The 19,457-nt window shown below is 50.4% G+C and overlaps 2 protein-coding genes across 4 annotated transcripts in view; one reads left to right on the top strand and one right to left on the bottom strand.

Moving 5' to 3' along the window:
- Positions 1 to 331: 331 nt before the first annotated feature.
- On the bottom strand, positions 332 to 14,202 carry ACP1 (acid phosphatase 1). 3 transcript variants are annotated; one of them, XM_036263100.1, is made up of 6 exons: positions 14,054 to 14,192; positions 9,920 to 9,993; positions 9,720 to 9,833; positions 3,621 to 3,682; positions 1,387 to 1,492; positions 332 to 1,249 (listed from the first exon to the last, which is right to left on the bottom strand). In XM_036263100.1, the coding sequence occupies exons 1-6, from the start codon at positions 14,094 to 14,096 to the stop codon at positions 1,172 to 1,174; spliced, it is 477 nt and encodes a 158-aa protein (XP_036118993.1). In that variant the 5' UTR covers positions 14,097 to 14,192; the 3' UTR covers positions 332 to 1,171. The 3 variants fall into 3 exon arrangements, with proteins under 3 accessions (XP_036118993.1, XP_036118994.1, XP_036118995.1); XM_036263101.1 differs by lacking the exon at positions 9,720 to 9,833 and adding an exon at positions 9,559 to 9,672; XM_036263102.1 differs by lacking the exons at positions 332 to 1,249; positions 1,387 to 1,492 and having other exon boundaries at positions 3,620 to 3,682; positions 9,559 to 9,833; positions 14,054 to 14,202.
- Positions 14,203 to 14,954: 752 nt separating this feature from the next.
- SH3YL1 (SH3 and SYLF domain containing 1) overlaps positions 14,955 to 19,457 on the top strand; it is a 30,338-nt gene continuing 25,835 nt past the window's right edge. Inside the window, exon 1 of the mRNA XM_036263070.1 lies at positions 14,955 to 14,992. Within this exon, the coding sequence (XP_036118963.1) occupies position 14,992 (1 nt within the window). The 5' untranslated portion in view covers positions 14,955 to 14,991. The remainder of the gene's footprint in view (positions 14,993 to 19,457) is intronic.

Below are 19,457 nucleotides of genomic sequence, written 5' to 3'. Positions count from 1 at the left end.
CAAGTGGGTTCAGGACTAACCCACCCCACTGGGACCCGCATGACACTGCAGACAGGAGGTTCCCGACACCCAGGAGAAGCAGGCACCCTTCCTCAGAACTCTCCCTGCTCCTGGGCGACCCCCAGACCCTGTGACGGAGACAGAAGCTATGAACGGGGTAGAGACAAGGTGAATTGTTGCCCGTGGAGCCAGCACCCCTGCTCCTGAGGGGTCAGGCAGGACCTTCTGGCTGCAGGGGCCCGAACTTCTTTCAAAAATAGACATAATTGTAATTTTCATCATTTTACTTCCTAACACTGAAGATAAATATGTATATATAACATCACAGACCATCCTTTCTAATTCTTCACTTGCCAATAAAAATGAGACAGCAGGCTCACACCTGTCGTGTTCCATTTCCCGGTTTATTCTCAAGTCTCAGCTGGGTTTTAGATTAAGTTTCTGAAAGTGCACAGACATCACCCACATCTGCCTACAGGTCAGGCACTGGCAGTGACACGTAGACCACGTCAGCGTGAGCATTACAACTGAACACCCTTCCACTCTCTAATGTCGGGGTTCAGCAGACGCATCCCTCACGCTGACCAGGGTGCAGCTGCACGAGCGTCCTTTCTGTGTGTAACTGGCTCACACAGCGCACACACTGTGTCCCTCATGCAACAGACTAGGCAGGAATGAGGAGTATTGAAGGTGCTCGAGATTATCCCATAAATCTTTCTCTTTCCTATAAACACACGAGTGTGCGCATGTGTGTGAACGAACACACTCATCCAGGCTGCAGGCCCCGTGGGTGAGGCTGCGGCCCCAGGGAAGGGAGTGCCAGGGACAGCGTTCGTCCTCATGGCGCCCACAGACTCAGGGAGGAGCAGAGCAGGTGATTTGGTCTCACATGCTGGCCTTAGACAGACTGTGTTCTCCGCGGCTGGTTTGCGACTCTGTCTGTAACTGGAGCGGAGTGGGAGGCTCTGGTCTAAGAATACTTCATGTGCCCTTACACTGTCTGAATCTAAGATATTTATTTGTTCTTTAGCCAAACACAACCACTGATTTCCATCTACAATCATTTTTAAGGTACGGAACAGCAGGTGGACGGAAGTTCCAGCATGGCCATGGGCCATGGATGTGACCTGTGGCTGGGACAGCTGGGGCAGGGCACAGCGGGCAGACGCGGCTAGCGGGTCTTCTCCAGGAAGGCCCTGCAGCACCTCACGCACTGCTGGTACACGGTCTCAAAGTCGGACTCGTTTCCCTGAAAGGAGGAAAGAAAAAATAACAAAACCTGAAAGATAAAATTGCCCTCGAGAACCTCAACACATCACTCCACGTGGCTGGACACAAAACAAGTGGTGCTCAGTCCCCCACGCGTGGCCGTGAGCCTGTACTCACATAATAGGGGTCTTCAATGATGACCTGCTTCTGAGGATCGTAGCTCCCAAGTAGTTCGATTCTAGCTTTGCTGTTTTTTACTTGATTACTTTTTCTAGTCAAATCTCTGTAAAATTAAAACAGTGACTTAGTTTTCTGATCAGTGGTTTCAGGTTAAACAGGGACATTTGCTAGGGTTTCATGAAACATTCAAATCAAACGCAGCAGAGGCCAGCTGATGACTACAAAGGAAGTCGGACACAGCGGGCATCGCCCCTCCGGCCGCTGTCGGTCATGCCCAGACGCTTATTCTCACCAGCTTTTTACACTGAATGTGAACCTGAGTCAGAGGACAGTCTTCTCCATGAAACACATGCCGACCCCCCAGTCAGAGCTATCCCGTTCAGAGTAAACAGAACGATGGCACTCGAAAGGCATGTGCACGAAGTCTGGGGCGATCAGCCCTGGGGGTCAGTGTCCCTCTGTCCGCCGTGCTGCCCTCCTGGCCCTGTCTGAGCCCGAGTGGGGACAGCCCACTCCACGCCCGCATCCCAGCTGCCCCGCTGCAGTGAGAAGCCAGACTTCGCCGAGCGACGGACACGCCCGACTGGTGCGGGGCTGGTGTGGGGCATGCAGTGTCCAACAGACCATCCCCCAACGTGACCTGGGCTCAGATGGGAAGGGCTGGCAACCGAGTGTCCTGAGCGGGAGGGACAGACAGCAGGTGGACAGCTTGCTCCACACGAAGAAACGCTAAACAAATGCCAACCGTGTTGGGATTTCACCAGTAGTGGAGCAGCCTAGTTTTCTAACAAGATATGGCTGGTGAAACCCACATGCTACTGTGTAGGTAAGAAAAGTGAGAGCAATGAAATTAACAAGTGAAAACAAATTTATGTGTTTTAATGAGGTCCCCAATGAACAAAACTGGGGGTGAAGCTGCTGCAAACACACCTGTGTCCTCGACAAGGCGAGGGGGAGGCAGTTTCTCTTCACACGCGTGGAGTGTGCGTGTCAGTGTGGAGGCCATGGTGCCTCCTGTGGACGGGGCGTCGTCTGTCTGAGCCGGGGGCCAGCCCTCTCCAGCACATGCAGCAGCAGCTGGCCTTACCCCGGACACTGTGCACTCCCTTCAGTCACTCAGCCTGAGTCTGCACTAATCTGCAGAACACGCCATATCCCCGTCTTGGGCACGTCACATGGGGTCACACGGCTCCTCCTTCAAGTGTCACTGCGTTCCCTACGTGTCGTCCACACCAGACAGAAACTTCATGGACGCAGGCGGCAAGACGATGTCCCACCACGGCGCACCAGCGCCTGCACTGGCAGCCACCCAGCGAGTTCCGTGTTGCGCAGAGAAAACACATCCCCTGGGGCCCACTGCGCAGGAGGCAATGGGGCCTGGTGGGGTGTGCGGCTCCTGTGAGCACACAGAGGACCCCACTTCCCAGAGCCTAGGACCCACCCAACACCTCTGTGAAGCCAGGCAGTACCCTGACCTCCCTGTGCCTCCAGTTCCCCGGGAAGATGGGGTGACAATGCCGCCCGTGGGCTATGTGCTTGGGCCAGAGCTGACACACTCTGCATCATGGCCGTTTTCATCTGATGGCCTAGGCTGTCAGCTTTGTAAAAAATCAATTAATGCCCTGGCCGGTTAGCTCAGTGGTTAGAGCGTCGGCCCCTGGACCAGAGAGTCCCGGGTTCGGTTCCCGCTAAGGGCACGTACCTCGGTTATAGTTTGTCCCAGGTCCCAGCTGGGGTTGTGTGGGTGGCGACCACTCAATGTGTCTCTCTCATATCGATGTTTCTCTCTCTTCCCCCCCTCTCCCTCTCGCTCTATCTGAAGATGTCCTTGGGTGAGGATAAAAAAAAAAATCCATCAAGGCAATCAACAATTTAAATAGTGAGACGGCCCCTGTCTGTCCTCCTTGGGGAAGTGGGGGGAGGGGAGCGCAGCAGAACGCCCACCGCAGAGCCACCGCGGTGCAGTGCAGCCTTCGAAGCCCTGGGCAGGAGGCCCCTCTCCAGGCGACAGCTGGTGCGCTTCCCTGGCCCAGGGCAGGTCGCCGTGAGGACACCCAGGAGACAATCCTAAATTACTTTCTTAATTTCTTACCATTGCAAATAAATTCATTCTATATACTGTGGCCATCACTATCTATTAAACTTTAAGATAATAAAAATGTCACTTGGACAGCAAACTATTCGGATTATTACTGAGATGAGAGTTGAAACACCTTCAGAAAGGAGATTACCTCAGATTGCTTTCATCCATACACAGGATATAGTCAAATGTAGCAAAGTCTTCTTTAGTAATCTAAGATTAAATAAGCAAAAAACACAGTGTTTATGTTTGTACCAATCAACCTAGAGGGTACAGAGCAGTAAAAACTTTTTTGCTATATTAGATTCTGTTACTTAAAAATTAAATTCAGGGTACTTTAAAATGAAAATAGAGTTAACCTATTTCCTAAAACTGTATTACAAAACAATTTTATATTATAAAGTTCCTGGAGTAAACATAAAATAGTATATAATATGTAGATGCAATTCCTTAGTAACAATGTAGAATTCAGTTAACATATTAAATGTCACGTAAATGAAAATGAAAACACGATGACCCCAAATCTATGGGATAGAGAAAGCAGTCCTAAGAGGAAAATTCATAGCATTACAGGCCTACCTCAGGAAATAAGAAAAATCTCACATAAACAATCTAACCCCACACCTAAAGGAACTAGAAAAAGAGCAAACAAAGCCCAAAGCAAGCAGAAGGAAGGAAATAATAAAGATCAGAGTGGAAATAAACAAAATAGAGACTAAAAAAAATAACAGAAAAAATCAATGAAACCTGAGTTGGTTCTTTGAAAAAATAAACAACACTGACAAACCTTTATTCAGACTCATTAAGAAGAAAAGATAGAGAGGGCCCAAATAAGTAAAAAAAGACAATCTGAAAGAAATGGATGAATTCCTAGAAACATACAATCTTCCAAAACTCAATGAGGAAGAAACAGAAAATCTGGACAGAGACTAGCAATAAAATCGAAGCAGTAATCAGACTCCCCGGCACCCTGGACCAAATGGCTTCATAGGTGAATTTCACCAAACATTCAAAGAAGAATTAACACCTATCCTCAAACTATTCCAAAAATTTCACAAGCAGGGTAGACTCACAAGCTCATTTTTCTAAGTCAGCCTCACCCTGATTCCAAAACCAGGCACAAACATTACAAGAAAAATATAAGCCGATATTCCTGATGAACATAGATATAAAAATCCTCAACAAAATATTAGCAAACCAAATTCAGCAACACATTAAAAATATACACCATGATCAAGTGGGATTCATTTCTGAGAGGTCAGATTGGTACTACAGCCACAAATCAATAAATGTGATACATCACATATGTAAAATAGTGGATAAAAATCACACAACCATATCAATAAATGCAGCAAAACCATTTGACAAAATACAGCACCCATATGATAAAAACGCTCAGCAAAATGGAACAGAGGGAACACATCTCAACATCATAAAGGCCATGTATGACAAACCCACAGCCAACATCACTCAACAGGGAAAACTACAAGCATGGCCTTGTAGGATCAGGAACAAGTCAGGGAGGTCTGCTTTCACCACTCTTGTTCAACGTAGGGTTGAAACTTCTAGCCACAACAATCAGACAAGAAGACATAAAAGGCATCCAAATTAGAAAGAAGGAAGTAAAATTGTCATTATTTATAGATAACATGATACTGTATATAGAGAATCTTAAAAGATTCCACCAAAAACCTACTAGAACTGATAAATGAGTTCAGTAAAGTATCAGAATACAAAATTAATATTCATAAATTAGTTTCATTTTTACACATCAATAACAAACTACCCGAAAGACAAATTAAGAAAACAATCCCATTTACAACTGCATAAAAAATAAATTTAACAAAGAGGTGGAAAATGAAGAGACATTCCTGAAAGAAACTGAAGAAACACAAATAAGTGGAAACATATACCATGCTCCTGGATTGGAAAGATTAACACTGTTAAAATGTTTCTATTACACAAAGCAATCTATAGACTCAATCCCTATCAAAATACCAATAGCCCTTTTCACAGAACTAGAACAAACAATCTTAAAATTAATATGAAACACAAAAGACCCCTACCAGCCACAGCAGTCAAGAGAAAGAACAAAGTTAGAGGAATCACACTACCTGATATCAAACTATACAACAAAGCCACAGTACTCAAAACAGCAATGGTACTGGCAGAGACTTCCATGTAAGATAGTAAAGACCACAAAGTGCTAGAAGAAAACAGAGGCGGTAACCTTGTTGTGTTGAGGGTCTCAGCAGGGTTTTGGATGAGTCTCCCAGGGGAAAGACAACAGAAGGAAAAGTAAACAAATGGGACAACATCAAATTAAAAAGCTTTTGTACCACAAAGGAAACCATCAACCAGACAAAAAAGCAACCTAATGAATAAGAATAGATCTGTAAATGACATGTACAATGAGGAGTTAATATCCAAAATACAGAAAGAACTCATACAGCTCAACATCAATAAAAACAATGTCTTAAAAAATCCCACATCTGGGTGTGTATCCAACCTGGACACAAGTGTGATGCTGGGTGTGTCCAACAGAACTGCACACAGGTGTTCCCCGAAAGACACGTACAAAAATATTCCCAGAGGCAGAGTCCCGTACTGGAAACAAGCCAGTGTCCACCAAGCACAGGCCAGAACCTGACCTGCGGCACAGCCGTCAGTGACACGCCCCGCATGAACACTGGAGCCCCGCCACAGGCTAGGAGTCAGGAAGAGAGCCTTGCCGTGGGGACCTGGAGGAGTGGCGCAGCCAGCACCGGCCTGTGTGCACACACGTGCATCACTGCGGCTCTGTGCACCTGTCAGAGCAGCTCGCTGAAGAGAAGGAAGAGTGTGTCACGAAGGAAACATCTCCACAGCACTCCCGGGGCTGAGCCTCCACTCACTGCACCGCGTACGGCCACCACACAGAAAGGAGCACCCACTTCGTATTTGATTTACGAAGCCCGAGTAGAAAGTACTGGGAAAACAAACACTTTAAGAGACAGAACACAACTGTTCTCATACAGATTGTGACAGTGACTGAAGAGAAAACCTGCAAACACTAGCAAGATTCTAAACTCTGAAGATTCGATGTGATACTTTGATAGATTTGTAAAACCTATCTTACTAGCACTTTGAAATTTTTAAAAAATTGAGAAAACTTTCTTAAAAGCCACAGAAAAGTTACAAGGCAAAAGGCAAAACACAGATTATGTGGAAATACTACTTCTAAAACTGGTAATTACCAGGTTTCTTAAGTTGTTTCTAGCTTTGATTTTGCATGGCATGTGTACTGAAAACCTGGCCTCTGGATGAAAAACCACCCAAACTCAGTGAAACAGAAAACATGAAGTGTGGTTGCTCACAGTTCTGAACACCTCCTCAGACACACCCTCAGACACCCCCTCAGACACCCTCAGACACCTCCTCAGACACCTCCTCAGACACACCCTCAGACACCTCCTCAGACACCCTCAGACACCTCCTCAGACACACCCTCAGACACCTCCTCAGACACCCTCAGACACCTCCTCAGACACACCCTCAGACACCTCCTCAGACACACCCTCAGACACCCCCTCAGACACCTCCTCAGACACCTCCTCAGACACACCCTCAGACACCTCCTCAGACACACCCTCAGACACCTCCTCAGACACACCCTCAGACACCTCCTCAGACACACCCTCAGACACCTCCTCAGACACACCCTCAGACACCTCCTCAGACACACCCTCAGACACCTCCTCAGACACACCCTCAGACACCTCCTCAGACACCCTCAGACACCTCCTCAGACACCTCCTCAGACACACCCTCAGACACCTCCTCAGACACCCTCAGACACCTCCTCAGACACACCCTCAGACACCTCCTCAGACACACCCTCAGACACCTCCTCAGACACACCCTCAGACACCTCCTCAGACACACCCTCAGACACCTCCTCAGACACACCCTCAGACACCTCCTCAGACACACCCTCAGACACCTCCTCAGACACCTCCTCAGACACCTCCTCAAACACACCCTCAGACACCTCCTCAGACACCCTCAGACACCTCCTCAGACACACCCTCAGACACCTCCTCAGACACCTCCTCAGACACCCTCAGACACCCCCTCAGACACCCCCTCAGACACCTCCTCAGACACCTCCTCAGACACCCCCTCAGACACCTCCTCAAACACCTCCTCAAACACACCCTCAGACACCTCCTCAGACACCCTCAGACACCTCCTCAGACATACCCTCAAACACCTCCTCAAACACACCCTCAGACACCTCCTCAGACACCCTCAGACACCCCCTCAGACACCCCCTCAGACACCTCTTCAGACACCTCCTCAAACACCCCCTCAGACACCTCCTCAGACACCTCTTCAGACACACCCTCAGACACACCCTTGAAGAGGTTAGGGTGGACCAATGGCCAAGCTAACTCCTCTGTCCAGTGAAAATTCATTTAGGAAAGGGCCTGACCTTCAGGCAGGTAATCTAAACAGCAAACTGTTAATACAGAGTCAAATGACGGCCAGACACGAGAAGTTCACAGATCTTGGAGTGAACTTATCTAAGCTGAAAACAATGTGTCTTACTAATTTCTTAGACATCATTAATGTATTAGAATTACTTCTAAGACAATTCTGTTTTGTGAATTTTCTGGCTCACACCATGATGCTTTTATTAAATCAAAGTGATGATCAAATCCCAGCTCTACCATTTAAAACTTGGTAACTTTCAATAAGTCATTTGTCATTTATTTTCTCTCCAGAATTCTCAGTTTCTTGATCTGCAAAATGGGTTTACCAACTACTCCCTTCCCTAATGAGTAATAAAAAGAATAAAAATTAAGATGATTAAAATTAAAACTACAATGCTGCCTGGCCAGTGTGGCTCAGTGGACTGAGCATCATCCCATGGACTGAGAGGTCCTGGTTCAATTCCTGGTCAGGGCACATGCACAGGTTGTGGGTGCGATCCCCAGTAGGGGGAGCGCAGGAGGCAGCTGATCGATGTTTCTCTCTCATCAATGTTTCTATCTCTTTCTCCCCCCCAAAAAAATATATATATTTAAACAAATAAAAATAAAAACAATAAAACTACCATGCTGTGTGGCGAAGAAGTCTGAAAAGCTTCACAAGGTGCATTCCAACAAGGACTCACGCCCTGATTCCAGCCCCAAGGTCAGCTCCCTCTGCCGTCCGCATGCACATGTAACCTAGCTGATGACTGACTTTCAAAGCATCAGCTCCTGGCTGGCGGCCTCAACGCCTCCCAGCTGCCCTGATGCTAACCCACAGTCCTCTGAGCCCGGACATTTCCTTAGGTTGGATACAAAAGGACGTTAGAAAACTTTAGCCAGATTTTTAAAAAATCCAATAGAATCTCCATAAAATAATCATAGTCCCAGCAGAACAAGATACAAGATGTTCTGAATGACAAAATGAGCCCATTTCTTTGGAAGCTGATGCCTGCGGAATGGAAGGTCCCACGGGCCCGGTCTCCACTGGGAATGCTGCTGTGAGCCCTCACCCGTGGTTCCGTGAGCCGAGAAGCCTGTGGTCAGCAACGCCTCTGCCGATCCCAGGTGGCAATTAAATCAGTGAAACTGCAAACCCAGTCCTGGGTCACTGCACCATCCCAGGGGAGCAGCAGCCCCTGCCCCTGGACAGTGCACAGTGCATGGTCCTCGTCACCACAGGTCCACGGGGCAGCGCTTGGAGCTGGGCCCAGAAGTCCCAGGGCTGGGTGCAGGCTGCGTACCCACAATGTGGACATGGCCCAGGGCTTCTGAGGCACCCTCGTGACGTCAGGAGAGCAGTCACAGTGGCCAAAGTGTCAGCGGCCACAGTGGAGACGAGGAGACTGCCGCTCGGGCCGCCCAGCTCTGGTCCAGGGCCCTCCCATGACAGTCATGTAGCTACAGGTGTTTTGTTAAGTACAGTCCAAGACCCCAGAAGTCTGTGGGACCAGAGGTGAAGCTGACCATGAAGAAACACAGCCAGTAACAGGCCAGTCCGGTCAAACCTCTCACCCTCTCCAGTTACGGGACTCGACGTGACAGAAATGACAAGTGAAGGGAGATCTCGTCTACCTGTCTGGCTCTGTGGGCTGTGCTGATGCCATGGCTCCCTAGGCAGCTCACAGCTCTCGCGTCTGGCGCTCGGCCCAGGTTCCAGTCAGAAACAGCACAGCTGTCAATGACCCACTGAAACACAGAACACACGTGTGCACCTTCAAGTTCAAGCACGGTACCTGCCGGGCAGTGTGGCTCATGGGAACACCATGCTTCTTCATGCAAGCCTGCCCTCGGTGATCGGGAGGGTTTCCTACTTCGTACGTGGAGGTCGCTGCACTGTCTATCCTCCACTGCAGGAGAAAAAAGACACTTTTTCGAAATTCCCTGCCACAGAGGCATCCAGGTCGGCCTCTTTGAAACTGTGAATGGCACGTACCTTATCTGAAACGTTTTGATCAGCTACAAGTTTTCTGAAAACTGCTTCTGCGATGGGTGATCGACAGATATTACCTTAAAAAAAGAGAGGAGGGTAAAGGTGAGCATCAGATGTGAGGGAAGGCAGGCGATGTCTGCCGGCATAGCATGGTCCATGGGCCACTTCACACCTGCTGGGACGGCCCTTCACCCAGGACAGCATCTGCTTGGATGCCGTCACCCTGCCCGTCCTGGGACCTGAGAGGAACAGCTGCAAACTCCAGTCCAGTGGTCTGACACCAACTGTTCAAACACTTAAAGCACCAATGACAAAGACATCAGAAAGACAGTGATAACCACAATCATTGTTTTGTAGGGTGCTATCAATGACCCCGAAGTGGGTCCTGAAATCAACAGTGGACTGTAACCAACTAACTTTAAAATGAAGTATGACAGTCCTGGCTGGTTTGGCTCAGCAGTTAGGGCATCATCGGCCTGCGGAATAAGAGTCTCGGGTTCAATTCTGGTCAAGGATACGTTACTCGGTTTCAGTTCCATCCCCGGCCCTGGTCTGGGTCATGCAGCAGGCTACCACCAGTCGATGTGTCTCTCTCACTTCGATGTTTCTCTCTCTCTCCCTTTCTCCCTCCTTCTCTCCCTCCCACTCTATCCGAAGAAAATAAAAATAAATGGAAAAATATCCTCTGGTGAGGATTAAAAAAAAAAAAAATGGCCCTGGCTGGTTTGGCTCAGCGGTTAGAGTGTCAGTCCTCAGACCAGAGAGACCCAGGTTTGGTTCCCGCTAACAGCATGTACCTCGGTTGCAGTTTGTCCCCGGCCCTGGCTGGGGTCGTGTGGGTGGCAGCCACTCGATGTGTCTCTCTCGTATCGATGTTTCTTTCTCTCTCTTCCTCCCTCTCTCCCTCCCGCTCTATCTGAGGATCAATGCAAAAAAACTCAAAAAATGTCCTTGGGTGAGGATAAAAAAAGAGAAAGAAATACAGTAGTTAAAAAAGAACGTATTTTCAAGTGTATTGCACACAGTAAGGGCTACTACTATTTCATAAAATAAACAGCAGTGTGTGTAGGCACAAGAGTAGCCCACACACTCGTCCTGTACTCTCTGTGTGAAGTCCTGCTGGGGTGCTGTGGACCCAGGGGTCTGCCTGAGTTACAGGTACAGCTTCTGGGATGCCACACAAGGACCTCCAGGGCCACTCTTACTGCAGACCAGCTAGCCACAAGTCCGGGAGTCCCACAGGTCCAACACTCCTCTAGCAGGACCCAGGGCATTCAGGAAAATGCTGTATTTTTCTTATGACTGTGGTTTTATTGTAACAAAAAGACACAAAGCAGAACCAGCCAAAGCTAGAGAGCATTTGCAAATCCTAGAAGTTCCCCACAGAAAGCTCTCTGGGCCTCAGGGACGCCAGGGCACCCCTGTCCTCAGCCTGACAGTGCTCCACCCAGGAGCGCACAGGTCCTGATGCTGAGGGCACACTGGGTTAGACGGCGTGGCTGCTGCATTATTAGCCTGTGGCTGGACTCAGCCTCTGGCCTCCATGGCTGTGTCATCTTTGCCCCCCACAGAGGGGCCTCCCCCAAGACAAGATACTTCCCAGGAACTGACAAAAGCTACCCCTTTCATCAGCTGGGGTCGGATTCCTCACTCACAGGGGAAAAAGATAAAAGACATAAAATCTTCTCTCAAATCATCTCTACCATGTGCCAAGCAATGTATTTAGAGATACAGAATTAGCTACAATAAAATCGACATCAATACTAATAGACAGGAGCACAGGAAAAGTCTATAGAGAATAAACAACATAATAAGAAATTGGTTATCAGCAAACAAGGAAGGGAGGTCAGAGCGGACCCTTAAAGGACGAAAAGGACCTGCATGGGCACCGTCTTGAAAGGGGCATTTGAGTCTGGGCGGCTGAGGAAACGCAAGTGAGCTGACGGCACATGTGCACAGGAACCTCACCTGTGGCCAAGACTTGGACTTGATGTACGCCTGCTGGGAAGAAACCAAAGGTTTTGGGGAAGAGTGGCAAGATTTATTCCACCAACATATTGTGTATGACTATAGCTTTCCAGGCACAGACCCTTGGCAAAGTTAGGAAAATGACCACAGGATTAGGGAACATGAGACAATCCTGAGACCGAAGGTGGAGACTGGGTTCCTAAGAGGCTAACCTGGGAGGGCAAGGAACAGGCAGAACTGCAGTGAGGATGTGGCAACAGAGACGAAGGCAAGTAAGGAGAGCGCGGGACACGGCAGGCAGAACCGGTCCGCTGCAGTGCTGCGGAGCAGAACCGGTCCCCCACGGCTGAAACCAGCTCGCTAACTTCACTTCGCGTGTCTTCCATTTCTACAGGAATTAACCTTGAACGCCCTCTAGAAGCTAATGTGTGCTGTGACGTTTTCCTTTTCATATCCTAAATTTTAAAGAATGTTAAAACAGCTATGATCATCCCCCTATGTTAACTCCCAAAAGGCTTCCCTGGATGTGTCCTGGTAACTACTTGTCACCCTGCACCCCGGGAATTTACTTTTAACAGAAATCATTTTTCCAAATTAAGACGAGAGTTATTATTTTGGAACTCTAGAGTAATAGTTGCCTAATATCTCAACATCTAGAGATATAAGCTTAGTTTTCCCCACAAGACAAAAACATGAACAACTTCCTGCCTTACGTTCAAGGCAAATCTATCCACTCTTTTCCCAGATGGTTGTTTACAGCAAGAAGACGTGTGTGCAAGTTTGGTAAAAACTTATTTACTACAAAGATTAGCAGTTAAGGTCACACTATCTCAGAGAACAACAGATAAGCAACGCTTGCTTACAACCTGCCAGGGTTGAAACGCTGACCTCACTGCATCAGCAGGTGGTGTCAAGGTGGAGCCGGTCAGTGAGACTGTCCCACTTCCTACCAGGGAGGCCCCAACACCTAGCACAGCGTGTGGCTCATACAAAGCACCCGGTAAACATGGATTTGTAGGAAAGTCATGTGACAGCACGATTATCTTACAAAAACATAATCTTGCTAACATAAGGAGTTCAGCTCAGTGAAAAACCTTTGGCACTATACTTTAGTCTGAAAAAGGTCCAAATAAATGCTCTTAAGGAATGAGATCGCTACACTTTAGAAATACATCCTCTCGCCCTGGCCCGTTTGGCTCAGCGGTAGAGCGTCAGCCCGTGGACCAGAGTCGTGGGTTCGATTCCGGCCAAGGGCACGTACTAGGTTGCAGTTCCTCCTGGGCCCTGGTCCAGGTCATGCGGGAGGCAACCAGTGGATGTGTCCCTCGCACATCCATGTTTCTCTCTCTCTGTTCCCTCTCCCACTCTATCTGAAGATATTTGAGAAAATATCCTCGGGTGAGGATTAAAAACAAACGAAGTACATCCTCTGCCGTCCTGGGTGCAGGGCCACGGGAAGGGGCACTGCAAGTCCTCAGCCCTCCGGCCATGCTCTGGCCCAATGCTCCTCTGCGGGGCTGGTGCCCTGGCGTCCCCACCCTGCCGTCTAATCTCCACCCTGCAGCTGCTCCGAGTCCTGCAGAGGCTCGTCCTGTCCTCAGGCCCTGGACAGGTCCAAAAACACGGCTGTGACCCGGCCCTTTGCCTGCAGCCCGCGGATCTAAGGATAATTTTCACTTATTTACTTACTGTTATTATTATTACTTTTTAAATCCTCACCCTAAGATATCTTCTTCCATTGGTTTTTAGTCAGAGTGGGAGGGAGGGAAAAACATTGACGTGAGACACATGGATGGCTGCCTCCCGCAGGACGAGGGGATGGGGACAGGACGGGGGGCGAGGACGGGGGGGACAGGACGGGGGGGGACAGGACGGCGGGGAAAGGACGGGGGACAAAACGGGGGCAGGACAAGGGGGACAGGACGGGGGACAAAACGGGGGCAGGACGGGGGGGACAGGACGGCGGGGAAAGGATGGGGGACAGGAGAGGGGGACAGGACGGGGGGAAAGGACAGGGGGCGCCCACCGTGCCCAGCCGCCCGGCCGCGGCGCAGAGAGCCCGGCGCCCAGCCCACTTCGGGGTCCGCATCCCCGCCCAGCGGCGCAGCCCCGAGCGCACGAGACCCACCCCGGCCCCGGGGCAGTCGGGGCCGGATCAGCACGTCTCACCCAGACACACGAACAGCACCGACTTAGGCACCTGCTCAGCCATCTTCCCGCGCAAACACGGAAGCGCGTCGGCACCTTTGCGGCACAGCGCCTGCGCACTCCGAGCACACCGCTCCGCGCGCCTGCGCTGTCCGACTTCGGCGCCTCCGGAGAGGAGCCGGAGAGCCTCGCGCCTGCGCAGTCAGGCATAAACATCGCGGCGGGAGGCGGGGCCGAGAGTAGCCTGAGGGGAGGGCGGGGCCAAGGGCGAGGCGGGGGCGGGGCTGCAGCACCTGGAGGGCGGGGAACTCGGAGGCCGGCGGGGGAGGCGGGGCCCAGAGTCACCTGGACGGCTGGGCGCTTGGCTTGGGGACCGGGGAGGCGGGGTCGTGAGTCACCAGAAAGGCGCGCGGTGGGGGATGTTTGGGGTGAGCGGACGTGGGTCGCGTCTCTGGGAGTGATCACCTAAGGGGGGGCGCCAGCCCGGGCCGGGCACCTGGGGGCCTGCGGGCGCTCAGGGCCACACTGGACCGGCGGGGTCCTGGGCGGGTCAGGGGCCGCCCCACCTCTCACCTGGGCCTCGCGGCCGGACGTGCGGCCGGCGCTCTCGAGTGGGCGGGGTCTGCACGCGGCCAGGAGCCCCTCGGGGACCGAGACCCCGGCTCCGCCCCCCGGGCCCGGTGGGAACCGCCGCCCACAGCCGTCCGCCCTGCGCCCGGGACCGTCAGCCCGGGCTGTCTCGGTTCTAAAGAGGTGGGGCCGCCTTGGGACGCAGTCGAGCTCAGACTTGCCCGCGCTGCTGCCCGTGGGGTGAGCCCCGCCCGCCCGCTACCTGTCTCAGGTGTGCGCCGCGGGGCCAGTCCCTGCGCTGGGAGGCGGAGCCGGGCGAGCGCGCCCTGAACTTCCTGGGTAGGTCCGCCGCTCGAGGGGCGCCGGAGTGGACCGGGCTCGGGGTCACAAGTGAGTACAGGTGCCGTCCACGCCGCCGAGCCTGACGTGGAGTCGGGACCGACTCCTTCCCCTTTAGACAAGGGTGCGGGCGAGGGGACGTGGTTGAGAGACGGCGTCTCGGGTTTTCGCTGTTGCGCACCTAGTGACGCTGAGGTCACCTGCAAGTTGGGAGAAGTGGGGGGTGACATCTCCCCGGACTGGCCACAGCGCTTTTGATTGAGGTCTACTCCCAGTCGTTCCGATTCACAGAAGAGTTCTTCCTACGTTTTTTATTTTAACGATTGCAATTTGCTATTTGTAAATATCTGATACTTAAAAGGCCACGGATTTGTGTCTTTTTCGTTCCACTTTGAATAGATGATACTCTAGTCTAGAGCTTTGCGTGGTTTGCGTTTGGTGTGTGCTTGAGTCGTGGGGGCAGGAGGCAGAAAGATGGGGTGATGTGGGGGTGCCCTGCCTGCCATCAGCCAAACAGTCTGAGGTCTCAGAGCGAGAGAGTGGGCACAGACCGCCCCTGGGACCCTGTGGATCTGAGACGGGTGGTCCTTCCTTATTTGAACGAGTGTGAAACTACTCTGAATTGGTACATGACGATAAGGAAATGATTTACCCTGCTGGATGGAAACTTGTCATTTTTGCCCCATTTCAACCAATATTTCTGGGTCACCACTGCTGCTGCTAAGGCTGGGTTCCCTGCTCACAGGGAGTCACAATCGGAGGGGCCCATACGTTGTCCTGGAGAGTGTGTCCATTGGGATGTTGGTCAGGAAATCTCTAGCAGGACTTGGGAGAAACAGGTGGCCAGGGTGCTGGTCTGCTCTGGGAATACCTGTGCAGTGACCGACTGTGGAGGTGTCACAGGTGACTGTGTTGGAGGTTAAACAATCAAAACTGGTTTAACTTCCACACTGTTTATCTTGTTTCAGGAGAATTGGTTATTTGGTTCACTAATGTTCTATTTAAACAAAATGTATGTTAAATGTATAAATACTATCCCCGCATCTTTTGTAAGACTGAAAAAAATAATCGGAAAGAAATCTTGGCTCATTAAGACATGCGCTGATTTTATCCGTTAGGAAATCTTTGTTTTCAGGAGATGTCTCACTATTTAGAATGAAGGGGTGGTGTTCCCAAAGGAAAGAAAACAGGTCAAAGGGGCGGAGTGTGTCTGTGTGTCAGGCTGCTGGTGGTCAGAGCCCTCACACACCTTGTCTTATTTGCAAATGCATCTTGATAGGACCTAACCCTGTGCAAGCTAAGACCGAAGCACACTGAGTTTTCTGTTTTCTTTGGAAAGAGTCCATTTTTTACACCAAATGATCTGACCAGAGAGGAACCTGTAACCCTGCTCTGGGCCAGGGCCATGTGAGAGCTACAGTTTGGAGCGGGTGAGGGTTTCCACAAGCTGGACATTGTTTCTCATCACCGCCGACTCTGTCCCCTGTCTGCACCTGGGACGGGGACTAGAAAAGCAGCCCAAGCCTCAGGAATGTTTGGGTTCAGGTGGTGAGTTTTGTTTAAAGTTTGGATTAAGAGTTTGGATTAGGAAGGTTAATGATGTGCCCAGAGAGACTGGTTTTGATTTCTAGAACTGACCACTTTGTCTCTTTAAGTCAAAGAAAGTAGCTGAACCAACGCCACTGAAAGGTGAACAGTGGTTTCAGTGGTGTTCTTGGTTGATATTCTAGTGAAGGTTCTGGGCTAAAGGCAACCTTTAAAAGCTGTTTTAAAGATTACGTAGATAGGTGAAGTTTCTTTTATTTTGGCTAAGACAATCCATTCATTCTAAATATTTCTTAGCACTAGTCTAGTTCCTTTGATTTTGGTTGAGATTTTATCTATTTAGTGAGTTAACCTCTATTGCATGTAAAGTATAAGGCTTAATAATTTGATTAATATGTAATTACGGAAATTTGGAAAACCATTTCTAAACTTTTCCTAGAGGCACCCCTCTCATAACTGAGAGTCTCCTGAGAAGAAGAATAGTGCCTACTGAAGGAGGAGGAGTTTGAGAGACCCTGAACTCCCCTTGCTTTGATTCCAGACCTTCCGTGGAAGGTAGAGTGGATACGAGTCCATTTTCTCACCCCCGTGGTGATTTCCTTCAGGGGGATTCTAATGTCCCTGTTCACTCCCAGAGCCCCGCCGTGTTTTCTGACTGTGATCAGTACGTGAATCATTTCCACATCCTAAGCTCATTTGAAGCTTTTGAGGTTTGCAAAGTAAAAATTATCTCCCCAGTGGTTTATGAACTCTTCTTAATTAAAACAATGTCTCAGTATGAAAATTTTCAAATTTTTTAAATTACTTTTTAAAGAAAACTTTACATCTAAGTTACTTAGCTTGAGGTTTGGCAGTCATCCAGCCATTAGGAGGAAACTCAAATGTTTATAGAGAATTTGCCTTGCCTTGGAATTCAAGAGACAAAACTGTTAAGATCATTCAGATACCTACCTAGGTTAAAATTTAAGGGGCTCCTTTAGTAAGGACCTCCATCTTCATAGCTGCAGCAGCATTCCGATCAGACCATGCTCTCCTTGCATTATGAGCAGCAGAAGGACTGTGGGTGAGCCCTGCCTTGATGCCGAGAACAGGAACTGTGGCTTATAGCTAAGTTACTATTTGTTGGCTCTGATAGAGAGTCACTGTGTAGAACCTCTGACCAGGTAGTATGATTTTATCATAAATTTAATGGAACCCATATTATTAAAACAAATTAGCCAGGCTCTTCTGTAGTTCGGCTGAGTACAACAGTATCCTCACCGTGACCAGCCCTGTCAACACCCAGTTCTCAGTGCCACGGGGCAGCACCTACGCAGAACGGCTCAGCGCGCTGATCTGAGCGCTGTGGTCTGCAGGCCTCCGGCTGCCTCTGACCCCCAGGTGTTTGTAGACGAGGCTGCCCTGCCCTGACTGCCAGATGTTTGCAGCAGCATCTCTCAGCTGTGGAATGTGCTTATTTGATGGTGTGATTCTGCTTGGGTGTGGAGATCCCAGGAGAAAGTCTTGGTGGGGGTGGATCTGTGTATTATTCACTAGGCTTCAGTTGCACCTGTCAGACCCTGGGCCAGCGGAGCCCAGGTGCTCTCCCTCCAACTCTTGTCCAAAGCTCCCCGGCATGGCTTAGTCCTCAGGCACCCATAGGGCAACAGAAGCTTCCAGCAAGTACCTGGAAAGGCCCTCCTGTGGTGCCCACACCAGCCCTGGGCCAGGTGCTTGCTGATCACGGATGAGCTCTGGCTACAAAGTCACGGTGGCCCAGGAGGGGGTTGGGAGCACCCACAGCAACGGAGACAAACGGTGCTGATTCCAAATGAAAGAGGCGTATGTTCAGCAGAAGAAACACACTTCACTGGCTACAGACTCAGCTCCACGGGACGTGTGGAGCATTGAGATGTGCCAATTGTGGGCACAAAGGTTAGTCCAGTCTCCGGCCTGTCGAGACTGCAGTGGGGGTGGAGGGGCCAGCACAGAGGAAGTGGGAAGCACCGGTGTCCGGGTGAGAGTCTCCAATCACAGACCCAAGTGTCAGAAATGGAGGCCCTTTCGTATGGGCCCTGGTCTTCAGTGGAGTTTGGGTCTGCTTCCCCCGGAAGCTCTCATGTTGCGGCGGGGGTGGGGGGCTGAGAAGACAGTCGGGCTGCTCACTGCCCACTCGGATTGCGTGTGGTCTTCAGGTACCACTCATCCTGGGGGTGCGGCTGGTCCTCGTGGCTTCACGCGTCCGACCGTCAGCTCCGAGGGAACAGCAGTGGCATCCTGTGAGCACTGTCCTGGGGACCGAGCGTCGGGCTGCAGGGACTGGGGTGAGCCACACGCATCCTGGCCCCGGGGCCTGAGGCTGCCTGGAGCTGCAGTCGGCTCTCCCCGCTGTGGGCTGGTTTTGTTCCCCCCTTTCCCGGAGGGCCTGGAAAGGACTCTTTTAGGGCAGAACACTATCATGTTGTCCCTTGCTTCCTGCTGAACCCCGTTCTCTCAAGGGCTGGGCAGTGCTACAGAGACAGGGACACTGCTGGTAGTCAGCTCTTCTCTTATAAATCCACCGGGAAACCTATGTAAATGGGCCTTTCTGCTCCTCACAGGGTTTGACCTTTCATTCCTAAAGCCACATGGATACTTTATTCATTTAACAGATATTTATTGGGTAGTTACTATGTGTCCCTATGGCATGTACTGGAGATATTGTAATTAATAACGTAGTCACTGTGGGCATCCCCGTGGTACTTATCTTCCAGTGATGCAAGAAAGGTCAGAGCCCACCGGTTTGGCTCAGGGGATGCAGGGTCGTCCCATGGACTGCGAGGTCTCAGTTCGTTCCCAGTCAGGGCACGTGCCCGGGTTGTGGGCTCGATCCTCATAGGGGTGTGTAGGAGGCGGCCCACTGATGTTTCCGTCATTGATGTTTCTGTCTCCTGCCTCTTTCCTCTCTAAAAAAAATCAATGAAAAGATTAAAAAAAAAAAAAAAGATCAGAG

Source organism: Molossus molossus, unplaced genomic scaffold (genome assembly GCF_014108415.1).
Source record: "Molossus molossus isolate mMolMol1 unplaced genomic scaffold, mMolMol1.p scaffold_m16_p_15, whole genome shotgun sequence".
Taxonomy (NCBI): Eukaryota; Metazoa; Chordata; class Mammalia; order Chiroptera; family Molossidae; genus Molossus; species Molossus molossus.
The sequence above is the reverse complement of the archived record's forward strand: the minus strand, read 5'-3'. Positions and strand labels throughout refer to the sequence as shown.

Excerpts from the sequence above, each read along its gene's own strand:
- ACP1 (XM_036263100.1), bottom strand. The coding sequence starts at position 14,096 with ATGGCTGAGCAGGTGCCTAAGTCGGTGCTGTTCGTGTGTCTGG. Across the intron at positions 3,683-9,719 it reads TGAGCCACACTGCCCGGCAG|ATTACTAAAGAAGACTTTGC; the intron begins GTACCGTGCTTG and ends ATTTAATCTTAG. Across the intron at positions 1,493-3,620 it reads ATGGATGAAAGCAATCTGAG|AGATTTGACTAGAAAAAGTA; the intron begins GTAATCTCCTTT and ends TTAATTTTACAG.